Source organism: Anas acuta, chromosome 11 (assembly GCF_963932015.1).
Source record: "Anas acuta chromosome 11, bAnaAcu1.1, whole genome shotgun sequence".
NCBI classification, from domain to species: domain Eukaryota; kingdom Metazoa; phylum Chordata; class Aves; order Anseriformes; family Anatidae; genus Anas; species Anas acuta.
This window is the reverse complement of record NC_088989.1, coordinates 16870301-16893755: the sequence shown is the minus strand read 5'-3', so window position 1 is coordinate 16893755 and position 23455 is coordinate 16870301. Positions and strand designations below refer to the sequence as shown.

General features: G+C 35.0%; 1 protein-coding gene across 24 annotated transcripts in view; it reads right to left on the bottom strand.

The window, feature by feature from the left end:
* Positions 1-2069: 2069 nt before the first annotated feature.
* Positions 2070-23455, bottom strand: part of ATP2B2 (ATPase plasma membrane Ca2+ transporting 2) — a 421948-nt gene continuing 400562 nt past the window's right edge. For 12 of the 24 annotated variants that reach the window (XM_068695120.1, XM_068695119.1, XM_068695126.1 and 9 more), the window contains 2 exons: positions 19766-19852; positions 2070-10453 (listed from right to left, as the gene is read on the bottom strand). In XM_068695120.1, the coding sequence (XP_068551221.1) occupies positions 10142-10453; positions 19766-19852 (399 nt within the window). In that variant the 3' untranslated portion in view covers positions 2070-10141. Of the gene's footprint in view, positions 10454-14995; positions 15052-19680; positions 19853-23455 lie in introns of all 24 variants that reach the window. The other 12 variants (XM_068695129.1, XM_068695130.1, XM_068695132.1 and 9 more) reach the window with 5 other exon arrangements.

Sequence of the window (23455 nt, the reverse complement as noted above, 5' to 3'; positions counted from 1 at the left end):
GTAGAGAAAAGATGGCTACTAAAATTAGTAAAAAAAAAAAAAAAAAAAAAAAAAAGTATCTGCAGTCTATCAGCTGAAACATGAAATAAAGAGTAATAGTAACAGTGAGATACTGATAACTAGAGAATAATGGATTGAAATGTGTGACATTGCAGGATAATTCTTCATTATTTATAGAAGTTACTTCAGTTACAGGTTTCTGGGTGTAATTCACAAAATGCAGATTGGAACAGAAGTGAAAAGCAATGACAAAAAATGAAATCCTAATCCAAAGAATTGAAATAGTTTTTGTGTATCTGGGCTAATAAGTTTCAAATGCTGTTCACTGCCATCAAACATACTAAGTTTAAGATGAGAGAATAAAAGTACTATTTCCTCAGAGGAGTTCTGCTGCACTGTTCTGACCCATGGGAGCCCAGATCTCCCAGGAAGATTCTGTAAATCTGGTGACAAGCAACAGAACAAGATACAAACAAAAAGACCAAGCATATGGTAGACCGTAAATCAAAGCAGTAGGGGGTCTATCATTGCAGTAGACAGGATTTACTGATTTCACCAGGAATGCTACATTAAAGTCTTCCAAATTTGCTTAGTAACACACTGCAAGTCAAAATAATCTCGAAGGACATAATGGCTGAACAGAATTGAACTCCTCCAGTGAGGCTTTCTAAGAAATAAAATACTACACTCTCCTTTACCGTGTTCTCCAAACATTAACGTTACCTTTTCAATAAATCAGTGCATAGCTGCTCAGATCACATCTTCTCCCATTGCGACATCACACAGTAGATTATTTTTTTCCACCTTCTTGCTTCACAAAGAATTCTCTGGTAACATGCTTGTTTGCTATTACATCAGTGTTTTATCTTAAGCAGCTCACACACCTGCAACTACTATTCAAGCCAACCTTCAGTTTTCGGTGGCTTTGATGCTTATTATGTCTGCAAACTAGATAACTATGATAGCTAATAGTGGACAGAAATACCAGAGGTCAAAGATTTGCTTTGGGTAATTGCTTAGAAATATATGACTGTTGCCAACATTATATTTTCTAGATAGCTAGTACTTTTGCAGAATAAGACTTCAAAAGATTTCTTTCTTGCACCTGCTTCTTTTGTTGGTTTGCAAGTGCCAACAGTTCTCATCACAAGATTGAAAACACTTGTACCTTTTGGCTTAGCCTGTAAATGAGCGTCAACCACTTCAGTCTTGAAAAAGCTTCTAATAGATGTTAGCTTTTTTTTTTCTTTTCTTTTCTTTCTTTTTTTTTTTTTTTACCATTTTGAAATTCTTGGTCAGGGACTGAGCCATGGTAGCTTTGATGTAACATAGGGCTTTTTAAACTAACCATTGTTTAAAACCTAGAAAAAAAATATTTTCAATTTTGCAGCTTAATAAATGTATGTGTTACAAGCTATGACAAGTTCTACCAAGTAGTTTCATTTGTAGTTCGGTGGGAGTGCTTGCAAGTAGCTTTTGAAATTATTAACTCTATGAAGATTGTATATATATTTAAAAATAAAATAAAATAAAAAAGGGGGAGATCTGTCTTTTAAAGAAAATAAATTTTCTAATACAGCATACAGACTTTGGACCTTTTTTTTTTTTTTTTTTTTTTAGAAGTGAACCTGCATACTATTTTGAGGATTTTATAACCATTTACTAAAATTACCTTATTAGAAATTCTCTTAAAGTGTTCTTCATGTGTCATTTTCAAAGCTCATTTTCACAGGGCCATGGTAAGAGGCCCAAGTGGCCAGAGCTATACTGACTTTTCTGCTGTTCTGACACTATTGAGTTGCAGCCTCAGGAGCAACTGCAGTATTTTGTTAAAGCTGGAAAAAGCAGGACTTCTCCTCTCCTTTGTGATAATACCTGCAAAGTCTCAAAATCAGATGTTTTCTGAGCCCAGGATGACTAGCTGCTATTTTCTAAAACTAGACCTTTTTTCTTTGATAAGATTTTTTCGAATTATGTTTTGTGAAACTAATTTAGAAGAGATCTCTCAGTACTACTTGTCTGAGTTCCCCACCAAGTCTCAGATGATGAGAGAACCTAAAGAATGGCTCTTTTGATGTTTTTTTTTTTATAAATAAAGACATGATTTGTGCAATGTAGCATGTGCATTATGTAAGCTACTGAACAAAGGAATCTCAAATCATAACAGTTTAGTCCCATTTCAGGATACAATAATAGAACTGAACATTTAAGCATAGAGAGACTGCTGGGGGTCTCTTTTTTGAAAGAAAATGAATCTTAAGCAAAGATTCGACTGTAACTAGCCAACAAAGCAGTATTCTCTGACGTTAGGCAATTCAAAGTGGTGTCAGGAGATTGCTATTATTTGTAGTGTCTGGTGTTTGGTAGAATGGCAGATTTCCATTCTGCTGTACTGGCCCACGATTAACACAAGAATGCTCTGCCAGTGGTACATCATAGATCAGCATGAACATTTTCAAGCACAAAATGTACTGGCACCATCAGATGGGCAGGAACACTGAGGAGACAAAATGCTCTGTCATTACTAGGTAGTGCTTTAGCCTTAAACATGAAAATGCAAAGAAAGGCAATTGAATAATCCTTAAAGCATACTTAAAAATGTAGTCTTTCTCTGTTTTCTCGTATAGTGAAATTGCAATTCATATCCAAGAGTATTCATATCCATGGGGTATTGGAGGCTACTGGACACTAATGTAGGAAAACACAGGATATGTAGGATGTAAAATGTAGGATATAGGAAAAAAGGCATAATTTAATAAAACCCTTTTTATCACTTCGGGCTTATAGAAAACAGCACAGAAAGTATAATAGAAAAATACTGAACATATCCAAATTCCTCATAGGAAGATAAAATAGGATAATAAAATCAACCATAAGTGATTTTAATTCTTGGCAATAGATTAAACTCTAGAAAAAATAAAGGTATATATATAATCAGAAGTGGCTTCCCTAGATCCAGCCAATGTTGTACATCCTACAGCTCTGTTAAGAGGTCAGTCCCCTCAGCCTCGCTCAGACTTCCGGCAAGTATGTCAGGTCATGTGAAGTGTGATGGTATTTTATCAGATGCAAGCACCTGCCTGGCAGAAAATCAGCTTTATTTACACCAGCCACTGAGCAGAGGCTTGTGACTCTGCATTTTTGCTTCTGAAACCATAATTCACTATGATATGCTTGATACCTAAGTGGTAAGACTGAAAGACAAACAAAAACTAGAGGCATCTGTTCAATTCCCTTTGAATTCCGCTTGGAAGAACAGTCATTTTAATCTGAAATAATTGTGTCTTTATTCTGTCCTCTCTCTATCACTCTGTTAATAGTATTGCATCTCTGCCCTACCTCTAGCCTTCACCAGCCCATATGGTGAGACCAGTCATGGAACTGCCTGAAAAGCAGCCGGAATTATCCAGCAGCCACAACAACAACTAGTTTTCAGCAGGTAAACAGCCTGATCCAGTTCACCATATAACTACATAAATACTAGTGCTAAAACTTTTTAGAGGTATGGCAAGTTTATCATGAGTTAAAGAAGATATGGAATATAGTCTTTAGCATGTTTGTTTGTGACAGAAAGAATGTGATATTTTTCAGTTACTTGCCAAAACTAATTCACCATTTATATATAAAATGACAAGTCCTATGACTCCTGTAATCTTTGTCTTTTATTCCAAACAGGTCAAATTAAGAATTATGATTAATTGTGCCTATGCAAAGTAAGGATAAGAAAGCTTTCCTAGCTGACATGCTTTGATGAGAAAGTATTTGTAACTTACTCGTATAATTTGCCACCAAATAATGTTTATCTTCTTATCTTCTCTAATTTTTTAGAAAATTATTATAAATGCCTCTTACAAAAGTTGAATTTGAAATAACTCTCTGATGAAAGTACCAGAAGGCTTTAAAAATACTTCTTAAAGAGATTACATAAATATTCTATAGTTTGTTTGTTTGTTTGTTAAGAAAACTAAATAACTTGGATTTCAATTTTTCACAATTATGGATGTTTTTATAAAGTAAATTTATTGGTTATGTATCTGCACTGCTTATACCAGCTCAACTTCTAATCATTCTTAAATCCACAGACACAAGGAGGAGAGGCAGGTGCTCTATGAGTTGCTTGAAAAGTGAACAGTTCCATCATAGCATAGACAAAATAAACGGGAAAACACATTCCCTTCCTTAGCACTTAATGCCTCAGTTGGTACCAGGCAAAAATGCTCTTCCAGACTGGCGGCATAAAATCAATGTTTATTTGAACATATGGGAGAAAAAGTTGTTGTAAATATTTCCTTTGATTTGTCTTTCAACAGTCTGTCTTGTTTAATAAATAAGTAGTTTGATGGTAGTTTCAGTTTCCATCAGTTTATTTTACTATAGAACTAATATACCTGTTGAAATAGTAAAGGTAGAAAGAAAAAAGAATCGCTTTTCTCTGGCAGTCACTACCTCTTCTTATCAACATGTGGATGAACAAATCTGAGCATTACCTATGCTGATAAAATTTGAAATATGGATCTCTAGTTTATAATCCAGAGCAATTTACATGTTGGCCTAGTCCTGATCTGAACCATGAATAACTCTTCTTTCATCCTTGCCAGTGTCTCACAGTGCTGCAGGAATACAAACATATGTAGGAAATGTCTGTTGCTTACCTTTTTGTGGTTCCCCAAAAGCAACTACAGTAATACCATAATACCAAGAGAAAGCCTGAAGTGTTGAACCCTGATCCTCTCACAGCCTTTGTGAGAAGGGCTATTAATACTACTTCAAAGTTAACCAATACCATGAGTTGTGACATTTATTCTGTGTCATAGAATAATAGAAAAACATAATTTGGAAGGCAATGCCAGAGATCATCTTTCTTCCAGTCAATCTTCTCATGAGATGACAGGTTTGAGGTAACAGCTGAGCAACGTTTGTAAATCAGGATGCCTAACCTATACCTAAGCCTATTTATGAATTTTAACTTTAGTTGGAAAAGACAGAAGATACTACTTAAATATCTGTGGTATTAGAACTCAGTGCCTAGATCAAATCATCAATAACCAATTAGAATTTTATTTCATTTTAGCATATAGCAAAGTATTAAATGCACCTGCATTTTTTTCCTCCTTTTCCTTCCTGTTCTCCTTTCTCTTTTCCTTCACCCATTATTTCTGAACCATTTCCCCCATCCTGTGTCAGTACTGCATCTCATGACAAAGACATGCAGTGGCACTTGGTGTAGCATCAGCATGCACGATCAATACCTGATTTTTCTACCTACGTGTGTGTAACTAACTTGCTGTCTTCTTAATGGTATATTTAGTATGGATAAAAGAAGAACAGCAAGAATAAAACCTGGCACCCTTATTTTGAATCAGGATGTGAATTACCCATGATAGACTAATAAGTATTACGTGCCTTTCTGAATCTTCGGTTTGATGCAAGGGATAGTAAGTTAGTATAGTGGGGAATTTCTGCCTTGGTAGTCTCCTAAATTTACATGCATGGCTCACTTCCATGCAGTGCTACAAAGATGTCAGAAACATCTTGAAGAGGTGCAATTGCTAAAATAGACCTCGGAAGCTGACAGAAGATTAACATATATGTTGCTTAAAACCCACTGAACAATCCCAGCCCTCTTTCTTCCAAACAGTTTATCATGTGCATACTTATTTCAGAGATGAAGAGCCCTGCCAAAAGCACCCGGACTGAGGCTGTAAATAGAGTTATGTGTGTAGAAAGGAGGGCAACTGGACCTGTAAATAAGTGACAGAATTAAAAGAAAAATAAGTCAGATTGTCACCTAGACTGAGCTCACAATTTCAACTTCTCCAAGAAAGCCACTGTCCAACAGTATGCCCTAACAACAATTTTCTGCAGGGTTTTTGTTAATTTACTCTGTGGAATAAATTTTTATTTACTGGTAACTTTTCTCCCTTTTTAGTACTATTTTGTAGTAATTCTGGCAGTGCTGCTATCAGATGCTTCTTGTCATATAGAATTTGTGTAAAAGCTTGAAATCTAAGAAGACAAGAAAGTCTGTGATTTGAACCATTTTACCTCTAAAAATGTGGTTATGACAGTTACCTCACACCTCGTGTGAGAAGCTGGAATCTGTACACCTGTTTGGTTAATTTCTAAACCTTGCCATTGGTACAGCAGTAATTTTGCACGGTCACAGCCTGTATCTGTTCATGGAACAGGTGCATTATTAGTCCAGGCTGGGGGTGGGAAGGGCTAGGAACTTTTGGGGCTGAGTGTCTGAGCAGAAGAACGGGCAATCCCTCATTTGTCCCTTGCAGTGCATATGCAGAGATTTTAGGGTAGGTCTTAACTGGCAGGACATGCACCTCCTGGCCTTAACCCACAGTTCCAAAAGGTGTCAGACCTAATATTTCTAATAGTGGCAGAGAGTGAAAGAGATGCAAAAAGTAATCTTAATGGAGGGATATGTAATATGGGCCCAAGTGATAGGGAAACAGACTTTGATGCTCAACTTAGGACCAACATTAAACTATTTTTTGTCATACTCAAATTGACAGGGCCTTCATGCATCTTCCTTGTTCTTTACTTACTAATTTCAGCCAAGTTCTCTGCAGCATTCAGCTCAGCCATTCCCACCACCGTGCACCACCACAGCATGGACCAAGCTTTCTCTCTAGGGGTTCCGTTGTCGCGCAGCAGACAGGAATAGAAAGCACTCGGGGCTGACTCAGCACCTGGGCGTAAGGAAAGCCTGAGGTAGCCAGTGCTACCACTGGCTGGTCAGCAGGCTTCCTGCTGCCAATCCAGAGCATTGGCATACACGATTACATTAAAACATGCCAGTGGGAACCTAATGCTAGATTTAATGACTTCAAGTGAAAATAAAGAAAGCTGTTACGTTCAGACTGTTATTGTTCATGCTGCTTTGTGAATTTATTTCTTTAAATTTTCCACTTGTGCTCCTGCCAAGAGAGATCTATTAGACAGTAAGCAGCAAGAGTAAAACTTTATCATTTTGTTTCAAACTATAAAATAATTTACATCACATATTTTACTTACTTTTGTCTTTTTTTTTTTTTTTTTGAAACCACAAACATTCCAGCATCACACTGTAGGAATAAGAATAACAATAGAAAGCATAACCTTTTGCATAGTATTAAATGAACAGACAGAGTAAGTTCTTTATTTACAATTATTGTCTAGATAAAAAAATTCATAAAAACAGATGAATGAACATATATTAATAACCCCTAGTGGGATGGATTGCCAATGTACCACTGTATTGTTGTCCACAAATCTCATGCTGCTAAGTACAGTACGTCGAGAGCGAGCATTTATATATTGCAGGGAATTTTAACAAACTGATCATTTTGGTTTTTGATCCATTGTTCCCATCACAGAGAGGTCAAGCAATAAAAGAAAGGAATTGTGATGCACGACTTGTAGTTGAAAGGTCATAGCTATTCTGCTTTAAAAAAAAAAAATCTATCATTTATCATATACATAAAGCACAGTCTCTGCTCACAAAAGCCCAAGTTTTCTATGCATCTCAGTTTATATATGTTTTACTATATATACACAGAATGCAGTGTTCATTTTCTTAACAGTTTTCAAGTCTGCAAATGGTACCTTAGAGAGGGGTACTCCTACAGGAAAATTAAAAAAAAAAAAAAAAAAAGAAACCAAGAAAAAATATGAAGTGTTTGAAAATAAAAAGGCAAACAGTCAGTGTTAAGATGCTGAAAATAAATTGTTCCAGTATTAATAGCTTTTGAAGATGTTCAAGTCCAAAGCTAGAGGCTTCCCTGTAAATAGATAACACTTTTTTTCTTCTGAATATGATATCCCAAATAGGCCATAGAAACCCAATACATGTTATACAAAGGTTAATCACCATATTTACAAAGCGAAGAACAATCCTGACTGAGTTTCAATCACTTTGTTGCTAGGAATTAGCTAAAATAATAATGCTTTCATGCTAGCTTTTTACTGTTAAGAAACGGGTACCACTATCTGTTGAAAACAGAGTTGTATACGCCTCCCAAGACCTGTTCTGTTGGTCAGTGAAAAGTTTGGATCAGCGAACTATGAGTTTGAGCCAAAAACATTCAAGCTTCTACACAAAAGTCCGGAAGCTGGCAATTCAAGCTGATTTGAGCTTTACCTGGCTGAATAGTCTTGATGCACCCTGAAAACACTTTAGTCAGTTCAGTCTGCAGTTTGGCCATGAGTCTAATCTTGTTTTGGAGAGTTCTGGCTTGGATTAGTTCTTGTGACTGCAGAGATGCACCATGGTATTAGCCAACTTTAAGACAACCAGTAATACCTTAACAAATCAATTTATCAAGCTAGTTTGAGAGTGTTTTTCAACACATCTGGCTTAATCAATGGTGTAATTCAAAATATCTTTTGCACTGTACAATTATGGAAAAGATCATATGCTGAAAAGTCTTCAAGCAAACTTTATATTAAATACAAAAATTATTTATGAAAAATCTGTGATCCACAAAGTGCTTAGCATTCAAGTGGTTGACATAGCAATTATATAAGCTCATAAATTTTAAGTTACCAGGGCTGTTACCATCTTGAAAAATATTTTTCACCCTCTTACTGCAGGTTTTCCAAATAGCTTTCTTTGTAGAAAGCTCTAAGTAAAACAATTGTTACAGTATACCTTGTGACTACAGGAAGACAAGCTTGGTTAAAAACAAAATCACACAAAGCATATCTCAATACACAATTAATATAGCTTCAGTCAGACCTAGTAGTGCAGAAATGATAGTTTTCTTTAAAAAAAAAAAATCAAAGCAACAACCTACAGTAATTTTCATCCAAAATGCCAACAGCCCATACTTTGTAAGTAGTAAGGAAATAAATGCCTAAATTACTAACTGAAAAGGATTAACACAATATATCACAATATTTTAACATTAGTTTGATCTCCATATAGACAAACCAAATATAATGTATTTTTAATCTGTTATTTATAAACTCAACTCAGTTTCACATTCTTTCTTTCCAAAATTATTTTTGGAAGCCATTGCCATGTGTTTAAAGAATGAAATAGCCTCCATTATCATCTGTTGCACCAAAACAAATTCAAGCAGTTTATCAGAGGGAAAAAAAATAAAAAATAAAAAAGAGAGAACCTGATCATTCCTATTTTTATTTGAAACAAAGGAAGCCTGGTTTACCTCCCTGTATATAGGATCACAATGCTACATCCAATGTGTTATATTTTGGCTTCTTTTGTTATTTACTAGCAATATCTACATTACTTAACAAAAAAAAAAAAAAAAAATCAGGCAGAAATCAGAACATAGTTGTAATAAAATATCCAGGGTGCAATATTACAGACGTTTTCAATGAGCTGAGCTGAGCCATTTTTATACTACTTCGGCAGGAAGTGCTTTCTTAACCCTACAAATAGTTAAGGATATTATCTACAGGCTTGTAAACAAATTACATTCTTTTTTTAGGACATAAATAAGTTAAAATAGTCAGAGCAATTTGAGCAGAAACAAGGCAACATGCCAACAAAGAAACTTTATATATATATAACTATATATATATAGATAGATATATACATATATATAATTAATTATGTATATACTTATATGTATATATCTCTATATATAGTCTCATAAATGTTTAAGTTCCTCTGTCCAACTGGTGCAAATCTACTGTGCAAGTTAAGCTTTGCAACTTCAAAAAAGTTATTTAAATTAATCTATACAATTGAGTCCATGCCACACAAGCATTTCAAAAAACTCACAGACCAGTGAATTGGATAAATAGCCTCAGAAAGAAGTCCTCTGCAGTTCCTGCTTAAGGAGGAAAAATAAAACAAAATGAAATAAAAATAAAGAGAAACAAAAAGAGAGAAAGAAGGGCCAGAAGTGTACAGTACATTCATGCAGGAGGGTATTTTTTTGTTTGTTTTGTTTTTCTGAAAGGGAACAAGAGGGGGTATGTAAATCAGCCATTCATTCTTTCCCCAAAACCATTGTGATCAACAATTCATTCACTTGTCTCAGAGTGAATAAGAGTTCAAACAGCTTTTCAGCCAGCAATGTTTTTAATATATATATTTATATATTTCGGTTGCTGTGGTTTTTATTTTATTTTACTATTTTTTTATTTTTTATTTTTTTTGCAGTGACCTTTTCAGCTAAAGTGATGTCTCCAGGCTATGTATTGGGCTTCCTGGACTAGAAGAGGTAGCTGATTTACTTGTGTCAGTTGTAAGATTTATTCCACTGTCGATAGCACTGTTGTTCTTGTTCAGCGAAGACGGTGGACTCGAGTTTTTCTTGAGAGCAGAGTCTTCTTCTAGGTCTGTGTCATCAATGAGTGGGATGTGGGGCTGGGAATCTTCTATCCTAAATTCAGGATGAGTCATAAAGTTGTGAATAGAGGTTCTAGATTCTGGTTTTTCTAAACCTTCATAGAGAGAGCTACGGAATGCCTTCACGACGCGGATCTGGGGGGAGAAAAGGAAAGAGATGTCAGAGGTAGCACCTTTAAAGAGCAACACTGTGTTAGAGAATACTTTGTGAAGAATGTAGCATATGGTTAGGGCAGTGCAGGCAGCTGAAGTCCATAGTCTCTGGATGTTATATGCATAAACGAGTGGCTCAGTTATGTGCATTTTGAATATCTGTATCAACTGCAATATTAAAATAAATCAAGTTTAAAGCCATCAAAGAACTGATGGGAAGTACTGGTTAAAGAAAGCGAACATCCACTCGTGTGGTACATCCCTAGTAAAAGACAAGCCATGTTAATTGTAATGCAAATGTAAAACCATGCATGTTGATAGTTTTGCAGTGAGTAAGTAGGAAGGCTTTTTTAATTAAAAAAGTCTCTTTTGTATTGTTAAAAAAAAAAAATTACACATAACATATCACACTTCACAAACAGGAAAGCACAGAACACAGACACAGTTTGATGGGTACATATGAGACACACAGGAGCCAAGGGTAAAAACTATCAGTAATATCAATGTTTTAAAGCAAAATCTAAATGAATGCAGCCAAGAGCACAAAAAGCCAAGCAGACAAAATACTAAGCATAATCATGCTACCACAGGGGGAAAAGAAAAAGAAAAAAAAAATCACAGTTACCACATGAACAGAGATAACTTGCACACAACAACTACACTTGGAAGCCTGGATAATGTGAACATCGTATTGTTGAACCAACTTTTATTTTTCCTTCATGCATATGTGAGGTAAACACTCGAGTATAGACCCACTGTTCTAGCCATTTAACTTTTTAATATATAGAAAACATAGTAAAATAATGTATTGATTGTTGGTTTGACTTGAATTGCATTGTTAAACAGCAAGCTCTTTCATTTTCTGTGTCTCAGTTTTAATACTATTTGTAAGGTTAGACGCTGAAAGCGACACAATTTATGCCATATATGCAGTCTTTAAACTAGGTCAGCAGACTTATGCCAGGATAAATTTAATGTTGTTAGCCACCTGACAATAAAAACACAGGTGAAAAACTACAAGGCTCAGCCCATCAGACTGTCAGCCACAGTGCAAATTGCTTTCTCAGTAGGAAATGAAAGGAGCAGAGAGAGAGGAGCATGGCAGAGTGGGGACGCTAGTGCTCTGTGGGTGAGCAAAGGTAGGGATGTTGTCTGTATCCCAGTGACCTGCTGGTTCTGAAAAGACGTGAAGGAATGTGCTATGTGTTACTACTGAAAAAACATAACTTTTTGGAAGGGAGTGAGGGGCAAAGAGGAAAAAACAGAATGGCAAAAATGTGATCTGTTGGCAAATGCTTTATGACTAAATATGAGTTCTATCCTTCTACTTCCATGTAGTTCATGAGTGAATTTTTAGCATTTCTTAAAGGGAAGACCAAAACACAGGCAGAGGCAGAAAAAGGTGCAAGCAGGCATTGTGAAAGCTTTTCCACACGCATTTGAAATGGTTGGCGGTAGGTATGTGTATCTTTTTACATGTGAATATGCTGCACATTACTGATTGGTTTAATACAGCACTAATTTGTAAAGCTTTAATTCCTCCTTGAATCAGCAGACTGTATTTTATTAATGGCATGGGGTCACCGTGTTCCAGCTGTGGGATCTAGCTGATCCTGTGGCTGGAGCTGCCTAAGCTGTACAGAATTTCAGCAGATTTGAGAAAGAGGCTGTCTTGTATTTTGATCTCTCTGCCCTTTGTCCTTGTTTGTGTTCTCTAAATTTAAATATTTTTAATCTTTCAAAAATCCTGAGAGCAGAAGTCATGCCATCTTCAGATCCATGGCCCTCAGTCAGAGGCCAAATACCCTCCCTTCTCTTTAGAAATACATTTGGTAACACCAGGGCACAGTACAAAAAGCAGGTTTGTGTACTGCTTATGTTCCAAATAAGAGGACCAGAGTGGTGCAGAATGGTCTTTGCCAGATGTGGGGTACTGGAAGATATCAGGAGGCTGGCAGGCATGCAAGGCAAGAGGAGGTTAAGAAGAGTAAAGATTACGTGCTACAATCAGATGGTGCACCTAGTACCTCTATTTGACAGAGCACCTGGAATTATAAAGCAGGGCTTTATGCAGGCTGAATTGCTTTGAATTGTGTTTTGCTGTGTTATGGTTCTGTAGTGAACAGGCATATAAAAGATTCATTTGCATTACTAAAAATAGGATTTGAACTCATAGAGTAGAGTTGACATACCAATTCCCTCATTTTCTAGGCCTTTCTCTCTTGTATTTTAAAGTGCAAAGTAATTAGAATAAATAATTTAAAAAACAGCATGTTAGCCAAAGCAGTCTTTAAGACATGCTACCACATTGTGCTAAGTTAAATCAGGGAATTTCTCTGTAACATGCTTACTTTAAAATATGGGCTGATACAGTGGTATTTTCTGCAAAGATCCCTATCTAAATAAAAATAAATCATCTTACTCAATTGCAGCTGTTCACTATATCTTATCGACTAAGTAAATACTTTATTTTGAATACAGCTACTTTTTGTTGCATAGATTTAGGTTCTGTTTGCCAGCTAGATTTTTTTTTTTTTTTAAATAAAGGTAAATTAGATTTTCGCTTAAATAGAAAAGGCTTGCAATTTCATATTATGCCTGTATAGATTCTGTAGTACCCAGTGAAAGTAAAGCTTTTTTTCAGGCCACACAAACTGCATTTAAGCCTCTACAGGCTAGCAAGGGAGGAACTTAATTTCATTTTATGAGACTCAAAGTTCTGTAATAGAAAAAAACACCACTGAAGTCACTGAAATTCTGCTTAAGCAAGATTTCAGAAGTAGTCTCAGAAAAGGATACTGTAGCCTAAGAACTGCTTTAAAGTGTTTTAAAAACTGTGCATTGATATTGCATTTAATACCAACATTTGGAGTAAAAGTTGCATTTAATGCCAAGCTTTTAGTCAACCCTAGAGGTAGCTGATTTGCATGTTACACAGCTGGGGGAAACCAATAGAACTAGGTTGTATTTGAAAACATGTTACGAAAACCTGCCTGCCATGACCTGAATTCAATACTCTGCTGGGACTCCTCAAACTGATGACCCACTGAAAGAAAACACTACACTAACATCTTTTGCTTGGACTAAATGTGTTTACAGAGCAATCTGAAGGTTTTTAATTGCAGAACATACAATCAGCCAGCAATCATTTCACTTTATGTAAAGATCTATGGAAAAAAGTTCTGGCATGGACCATTAAAGTCTTGCAGGAGCATTTAGATGCTACTGGCATAGATTCTGTTTCTTCATAGTGACTTTTACTAAAAATAAAAAATAAAATACTAGCTTAAAAAGTAGTTTAGACCTGCTGATATGTAAAGTAGCTCATCTGCTGAATACAACAGTAAAATAAGGGCCAGATCTAGACAAATCCCTAAATCTGAGAGTACTTAGAGATAGCTTTCTAGTAAATTTCCTTCTCTAAGTATCTGTAGAAAACTACTTTATTTTTTTAACATCTCCCTAAAGTTTCAGAGATTGATTTCCATCAATATTTCAATTAAGGAGAAACTCTCCATCTTTAAATTGTATTGCTTGGTATGTAGAAGAAAACATTTACTTTCAGTGTCACACCTCATTCAGTGACAGAATTCCTTCATTACAATATAATTCAAAATCTTGTTAATCTTTCCCTTAATGTATCAAATTATTGCTTACAGGAACAAAATTTGGTTCTTTCAGTACGTTAATGGAAACATAGGTAGCTGAATACAAAGGTGGTATTTTAATTTATACATAATAACACTACCCTATTTAATCAAAGACATGAAATATATTATTTACTGAGAGTTACATGGCCCAATAGCAACATTTTTTTTTAATGCATGCTAAAGTAAGTTCAAGGTTATATGAAGTATATCTACTGTAAAAGTTTTAGGGGCTCTGCTGAAACAAAGTGTGATTACTTTTTGAAGATAAAGCCAATAAACTTCACAGAATGTACAGCATGTAAAAGCAGGGACATACCCATGATGGATAGAACCTAAAAGGTGTTGATTTCTATGGACTATGTGGAGCTCATGTCGATGAGATTTCTTTATGATACTGACAATGCCAAGGGAAGACAAACAGTGTGATACAGCTCCCTTTTCTCACAGTAATGGAGACAACAGAAAAAAATGAACTGCTTTTAAACAAAAGACTGTGGGGACAACACTTCAGGACATTTTTGACATGGCTATAAGTTTCCACTTCTTTCTTCTCTGTAGCTGTAATAGAAAAAACTCTTGAGTTTCATCCCACCTTGAAAGTTAGATTTATTATACTGCATCAGGCAAGAAGAATAAAAGAATTAAAATTTTAGATACTACAAATTTGTCCATTCAGAATAAAAGATGAAGTTCAGAATCTCACTCCTAAATACAACAATCTAGGCAAAATACACAAGGCCTGTTAATCATCAGCAGATGTCATATGGTTGGTAGTGTGTGGGCTTATACTCGAATGTTTACCTGGCTTCATATAAGCCAAGTATCTTGAGTTTGGTTCACATTCATTTCAGGCTCAAGGTTAAAGACTCACAACCTCTTTTTATTTCACTCTCTCCTGCTGAACCCTTTTGTCCAATGTTCTCTAGCCCTCTGGGAAAACAAACACATTTAATATTCAGACAGTAGAGAGTAGGGCACTGCAAAAGCAAATAAATTCAATACTGAAAGATCGGTAAGGTGATTAGTATAAAATTGTAAACAAGAGGTCAATTTTGCAAAGAGATGCCAACTCTTATGTGTAACTGACACTATTCTATATCAAGACTATAGGTGCACAAATGTAAAAGTTTGGTCAAATACTATTGGATACGTAAAAGCTTTGAAATAGAAGGCATATCTTCAGTGTGCTTGGTTTTGCTTATTTTTGAATCCTCCCAGTTAATAAAATCAGATTAAGTATCCACAGGAGGAGATATTGTATGCAAAGGAGTCACCTGTAAATATGACTACCATGTTCTGGATTGTATGATGAAGAAGGTGAGTAAATTCAAAAATAAATTAAAAAAATAGAAAAATTATAATTTCTACGTTTCTGCATTAATGAGTGAAAGAGACGCATACTCTCCTTCTACATAAATATGCAATAAATCCAGGAAGTGCTACCAAAAACTCAAACCACATGTAGCAAGGGCAGAATAGAATAACTACGCAGTCTGGGATATCCTCAGGCCTGAGTCTCATTTCACAAAAGTTTCACGTGACTATTATCCCACTGAATTTCAGGGCATGAGATCAGAACCATATGCAGGGCTTCCACTTTCCATAGCATTTCTCCTTTATTATAGGACTCCTGCAAATTTATAGAACCTGACATTTTTGTATCAGATTTGACAAAGCTTAAATATATTAAACACCCTTTTAAAGAAATTATTTCTATGTAAGGACAATAAACCTTGCCATGACACATCTCCAGTTGAGGACATGACTAAGACTTTAAGCCTATTTATTTTCCCTAAAGGAAAGATATGCAGAAGTCAATTTTGATCTTGCATATCCCTGTAAGTTTGGGAAATCTTTGTAATAACAAGTGAGAACTTCTAAGCTTTACTATGATATCTCTGTCTCTATCAGCTGATGTCCCTAAATGATGCAACTTTTATAAACATCATTCTAGATGCAGACTTCAAGTCACATTTTGCTTATTCCATTTCTGCATGTGACAGTTAAACTATGTTGCTACAGAAAGCAAGTGGCAATTTCAGTAAGGCTGGTTTGCCCACTTGACTTGATCATCTGTGTTTTGAATTTAGATCAGTATGAGACAGTGATTTTGCCTTACATTTAATAAATCAGATTTTTTTAAAAAAAAAAAAAATAAATAAAATCCTATTTTCAGCAAAAGCTGCTGAACAGTAAATATTTTTTTCTCAATACAAGAGTATCTGATTTTCATGCAGGATAGATTACAAAAGCTAAGCCAAACTCTCTCTCTTAAATTGTTCATCAGTAAATGCATCACAATATGCACTAGAATCAAGATTGCTACTAGAATCAAGTTCCGTGCTACAGTTTCCGACATAATTTGCAGATGCTCATGCCCTTGTGCCACTCTGAGGCAAGTGTTACAGATATAAGTATTCTACCTAAAATGATGGCTTCTTGGCGAGTCTGATAAATTTCAGCTATTTATGAGTTAAAGTGGCAATGAAAAAACTTCTTTTTACCTGAGAGTTAGCCCCACTTTTGAAGAAAATGTTAGACCCCCAAAAAAGTGAAACTGAACAAAAATACAGGCTTAATTAGGCTATGTTCTTCTTTTGCTGAAAAACACTTAAAAAAATTAAAAAAAAAAAAAAAAAAAACTTCAGAGATCTGTATGATGGAAATATACTGAGAATATTTTGTGATCATTTGGTATGACATTAATTTGCTGCTAGAAACGCTAGAGTCATCACCCTGCATTTTTTCCTGTGCCATCTTTAGAAGTGGCTTGTTTGAGGCCACTGCTGCTAGCATTAATAAAACAAAAATTTTGGTTGAGTAAAATATTCACTTCTAAAAATCTCAGACCAAAATGACAGACCTCAACAGAATAAAGAAAAAGGAACCTGCAAATTCAAAAACTGCAGCAAACTGACGATCTGGAAGATTATTTTTTGGTGGGGCTTCATAGAAATCACAGAATAGTTTGGGTTGGAAGGGACCCTAAAGCCCACCCAGTTCCAACCCCCTGCCAAGGGCAGGGACAGCTGCCCCAGCCCCATCCAGCCTGGCCTTGGGCAGCCACAGCTCCCCTGGGCAGCCTGGGCAAGGGCCTCACCAATTATTTTTCAATATTTTTTTTTTTTCCCTTAGATGTTTCCTACACTTAAAAATATTTTTGATTTTTAACTTTTTATGAAAGAAAGAGTTGTTTTGTGGGGTTTTGTTTGTTTTTAAGAGACCTGTGTTTTCTGACTGCTTCCACTTAAGAACGTTATTAACTATATATTCTGTGAGAATGGGGGAAGGAGGAACATCAAAGAATATTAAACGTGCATCTTTCTTGGAAAATTTTAAACTGCATTCTTTTGAAGGGGCCACCTACTGAAAATATAAACAACATTTGAGAACTAGATATAAACAGATTAGGATAAAGAACAACTTGTTTACTTTGTGTACAGTTAGATCCTCTACCTAACTATTATTACCAACTAATGCTGACTTCTAGAAATATGTAGTTTGTTGATGACAAAACCACTATGACAGCTAAACAATTTCAGCATAACTAGGGAAACTTCAGTACTACAGTAAATATTTCCTTGTATAAATTACTTTTCATTAAGGTTTGCAATGCTCTTAATGATTTGAATGTGCCATTCTTATGAATACCTGAAAAATTCAGGTAACATCTTCCTAATCTGTTTCACCAACCACTGTAGATGAGACAGCATTTTACAGGCAGCTTTTCCATTAAGTAGTTACTAAACTTATGTGTGGCTATTAATAATTAATAAAATTTAAAAATACTTTGATGTCTCTGAATCAAACATTAATCTGCTCCAAAATAATAGAAAAACTACAGGATTTTGTTTCCAAAAAATGACATGTGATAGCTACATATGCAATATTTTAAAAAATCCTGAAGAGAGGGAACGGCTTAAAAACCAGAGATACAGTTATCCCATTATTTCTCCCACCCCACGGAAAAATGTAATAATTTAGGGTTTCATTCATTGTGAGCAGACAAGAGAAAAGCAGTCAGTCCTGTCCCACTACATATATTTTAAGCAAGGAGCCAAAAAGTAGAGCTAGGTGTTCATTTTACAACTAAAATTTTCTCAGAAAATGCCAATTTATTAAAACACACCCTATTTCTATGATATTTGGATTTGGAGAGGTTTTCCAGGTACTAGAAGAGGAGTAATTTGGAGATAAACAACTTTTTTTTTTTTTTCCCGCTGTCATTCACTGGGTTTGTGTCATAATAATAAACCAAAACATAGTGGCTGCAGCTTAATGCCTTTCCTTCTCTTGATCATGATGCTGCCTTGAATTGTTGATGTTGTTGGAGTAAAAGTTAGCAAGCCAAATTTCCACCGAGACAAAGATAAAAATTTTCTCTGAGAGAAAACAGACAAAGTCAAAACCTTAATGGATCTTTGGCTTCTTAGCAAAAGTAAAGTTTCTCCTTTGACATTTAATTCCAACAAAAATTCTAATGTATGTCAGAAATTTCTTTATTCTTGGTTTTCAAATACTGAAGGGGTTGCACTTGAACTGAAGGGAAAGGTCAAGCTTCCTTTTTTCATCCAGCAGTTCTGGAATGTTATTTCCCTCTCTTGTCTGCCTTTTCCTTGTGTGCTTTCCCTCTCTAGCTGGCTTGTCTCGCCAGCTTTTCACTAAAATTTGCATCAGGTAACTACTGCATGAGTCTGTAAAGTGTGGGACAGGCTTGTAAAAGTGACTTTATAAAGTTAAATATTCTTTTAATACTAAACAAGGTTAGAAATATGAGTCTTACTTGGCAAATGAAGACATTTTACTGTCAGTAAAACAGCCCTTTCAAAAACTTCATTCTCTTCATTAACTTCACTAGATGCTTCACTTATACCTAAAATAAAGCTCTTTCAAGATTTCAGTGTTTAGAATCTTTTTCAAAAATAAGTTTTTGCCTTATTTATTTTGTTGCATCAACACTGTCCACTAACCAGTTTAGCTCCCTCCTTACTTAATGTTTACCTCCAACTAGATTTAGAGATAACAGTTCTTTTCGTTCATCATTCATGTAAACAATACATAGCCTTGCATCATAAACTAGATTCTCTATTTCTTTATTACTGTATCCGTCCCAATTAGAGTACATTTTCCTTGGCTGTGAGTGACCTGTATTGTACAGTCTTCCAGAAAGAATGATCTTTTATCTGACAAGCTGTTTTCTTTTCTTTTTTTTCTCTTACTACAAGATTTTCACAAAACTATTTAAAATACATATTTTGTAAGCAGAAGAAAAATATATACAATGACATCAGGAAAACATAACACAGAAACCTCAAATAAAGTCTCCATAACTGTATAAAAAATGTCTACAAATTCCTGCTCTAACAATACCTAACGTAACCTGCAATAAATGATGGAGAGCATCTACTGTACACAAAGTAATCCAGTTTTGTGTAGCTGGGTAATAAACTAATAAACATAACAGGACAAAGTGGGAAAGGGCAAAGTAGCTCAGTCTCAAATGACTGCTACATAAGTTGGCATCTCTGTAGGTCTGATGCATTAAGAATACACACTCACGCCCAGCCGCAGCAGCAGATGTGCTGGTAGGAGAGGAAAGAGCATTGGATAACGATACGTGACTAGGGCTAGAAATATTGGTTACATCCTGGGTCTGGCTTGTGACGGAGGACTGTCTCCTTAGAGCCCCCTGAAAGGAAGTGCCACTCTTGAAAGTATTGACTACTTCGATCTGCAATGGAGGAAAGAATGAGACAAGTTGCTTAAAGTATGGATACAGTTGCAAAACTGACAGGAATAATAATGAAAAACAATAAATCAACCGTGCACACAGTTTTACTTCAACTGAAATAAATACATTTTTTTTTTAAGTGTTCTTTTTATAATATTTTTAGATATGAATTTTTCTGCCTGGATTAAATGAAACAGCTCCATAGCAGAGACAGTGGAGCTGCATCAGTTTAAACAACGAGAAGATTTGAAATAAAAATCTTAAAAATTTAAACCATTTTATTTATATGTAAATAAACTAAATACAACTGGCATACTTGAAATAGCTAGCCTCCACTTTTTTCCTACTGAGAATAAAATTACTTTGCTATTGCTCTTTACGTGTTCTTCCAGAGGGTAGAAAATTCATTTACTTAATAGGAACAACAACAAAAGCCTATAAAAATATTCCAAATAAGAATCCATTTTGTCTACAAAAAACAGGGTTGTCAGTATACTAGCTTGATAAAATAGAAAGTGTTCTGATATTTTATCTGAATTTTTCTTTAATGAAAGTTTTTTGTAAATTTAACAGTAATAACGAATGCTAGTCTATTACAATTATAGATTAAAATATTACTATTTTATCTTTATACAGTGCTTAAAATTACACAGAAAATGATGTTGAACTGAATTGAATATTGCAGTTTTCTACTTTACTATTTTCAATTTCTTATTTCCATATGCATATTGCACTCAGTGTTACATGTATCTGTGATGAATACCTTCCTGAGTACTTTTAGTCCTTAACTGAGAAGATGAGTTAAAAAAATGGAGTAAGTATTTCAAGACTGTCTGTGCCACCAGTATAACCTAATAAAAAGCAGACCCTATGTATCAAATGTATGTAAAATAAGAGACTGGCAGATAGGAGCAAAGAATAAATATATGCTAAAATCCATACACACCAAAACATCCTTTGTTCCATTAGTGCCACCACAACATAACAAAACAGTATGAGAACCCACTAGAAGAATTCACCCAACCACTTATTTGAAGAAACCCACTGTTCCCAAATTTGTATCTTGCAACCCAGATTTCTGAAGAGACACAGCCTAGAAAGTAGTTGGGAAAAGGTTAAGTGGTATATTTATCAACTTCAACAGCACAAACCATGGTACAAGCCCTCATAAATTCTCCAAGTTGAAAACATCATAATAACTTTGTTAACATTTTCTACTGCGGTCAGTCCTAGGAATAAATAAATTAATATGGCTTCGTATCTAGTGATATGGATGCATCCCCTCCCATTATCTTAGTCTTCAGAGTTCATTCTTTATTTTCCTGCAGGTTTTTTTGAAAATTACCATATCAAGATCCCAGGAAAAGGGATCATAGGTTACTGCTGTACAATCATCTGACTGTATGTTTACTAGACAAACATGAAACAGCTTTGTTCACTGACCCATTGTTTTCCAATGAGAGCCCAGAATACAACATGCATTTCACGTGCATACTGATAGCTACAGTATTAAGCAGTCATGACAACATTTTCCAGCTTTGCTCTGTTCCTGCAGCAAACTTATTTTGACCTACATGTCCAATACAAATATCACAGTTAAAAAATACAATATGGGGTGGGTTAGCATCTGGAATGAGGGTGAATCATTGGCATCTAGATAACAACATATGGTTCAAACCATTGGTTATATATGAAGGCATGTTAAATACTCACCTGAAATGTTCACTGTACAAAAGTAGAATTAGATAAAGATCCTGGGTTTTCATGATCTGATATAGGTGACAGAGCACTCTTCAAAAGAGAACATTCAAGAAAGATTTTAAAGACTCTCACTGAGAGCATGAAGTGCACTGTGGAAGACACAGATGATAAATCCTAAGCCAAAGGACATTTTTAGATGTATAAATGCCTTTCTAATTAACTGAAAGGAAAAGACCCTAGTATAAGCATGAATGAAAAGACAAGGGAAGATCTGTATTTAATAGTTTCTCCAGAGAACAAGAATTACAGGTGTGTAATTTACTCTTTCTCATGAAAAAAAATATAACTACAGATCTTCATTGAGTGAATCTACAGGGGGATGATGACAACCTTTTCAGAATCTTAAAGGCTGAACATACAGGGCTGTGTTCTGCCTAAAGCCAAGGAAGAAGAAGAGGAGAACTTGGCCCGGGAGTTTATCTTCCAAAATCAGAAAACAAAGAAGAAAGAGTTCATCCAAATAAATAAGTAAACAATGCATTTTAAAATAGGATGCTTTTGTAATTACAGAAGACTGAATTTATTTAGAATAATTCAAGCTGCTAAAAATGAGAAGGTAAAGGCTAAGTCACACATCATAAAAAGTTAGAAAATTTTCTAACAAAACAAAGAATGTAATCATGTTTTGATTGCATGCCTTTAGGTAGAAGAAAAAAATGCTGTTCTATATTTTTCACTTCTCTTATCTTTCTTTATGTCCTATAATTTATAAGATCTATATTTTAAACAAATGTATATACAGTTAATTGAAATATCAGTGATTAGCAGTTTAAAAAAAGGGGGGGGTTGGGGCTGGATCTTAACAGAATAGTCCTGACAGGACAGATATGCCAAAACTTTTTTATGACTCTTGACATATAACAGAATTTCCGCAAGCATTTCTGTTGTCATTAATGTCAACAGGATCCAGGTATCATTCACCTTATCTCCAACAAATATTTATTTTATTTTTTGAAGAACGATAACAATTTTGCTTTGTTCAATCTCTGGAAGTTTGCTTTAGTATTAGTAAAGCAAACTCAACTTTAATCTGCATGAAATAACAGTTTCCATTCTACTTACTTTGCTCCCCTGAAATGTTTTCTGCATAATGCTAAACAGCAGAATGGGAGAAAAAACAAAAACAAACAAACAAACAAAAATAAAAAAGAGGTGCTATATTTTTCCTTTTTATCTAACAAAAAAAAAAAAAACTTGCTGGGATTGACTTTCATTGCTATGGCATTTGCATTTGTTCAAGAACAAAGTTTTAATGCAGAGAGGAAGAGGAAGAAAATGCAATACAGCACCTCTGTATTTTTTGACTGTCTAAACAGGCATCTTCCTTTTTTCATTAGCAGTCCCTAGACATTTGAATTTCTGAAAATTTTAAATGCATTTCTGTGCATTTCTGTAGCAATTAACATGGCACCTGTGTATTTTCATTTATGTATTGCTTTTATTCTAATACTTTTTCTAATATTTAGAGAATTTTTACGTATTTTTTCCCACCTTAAGCAGATAAAACAAACTTTGAATTACAGGATGATAGGGAGGGAGGAAAGAGTCAGACCCTGTGTTGTAAAAAGTAAGATATGTATCTTGAAAAGTTTTAGAACCTCCGCTCTTCGCAATTTTTCCATACTCAAATATAAGGTAACTACATAAACTTTTTGGTAATCAGTTTGAAAAGATGCAATGAATTTGTGGAACTTTTCAAAGATAATTAGATCTGCCCAGATGGTATGATCAGTCTTAACTCTCCCACTCCTTCAGAATAAGGAATTATTGAGAACTGCAGCAAAGACTTGGAAAACAGTGCTGATAACTAGCAGAGATTAAAAAGCCCTGTCTTCTATGAAA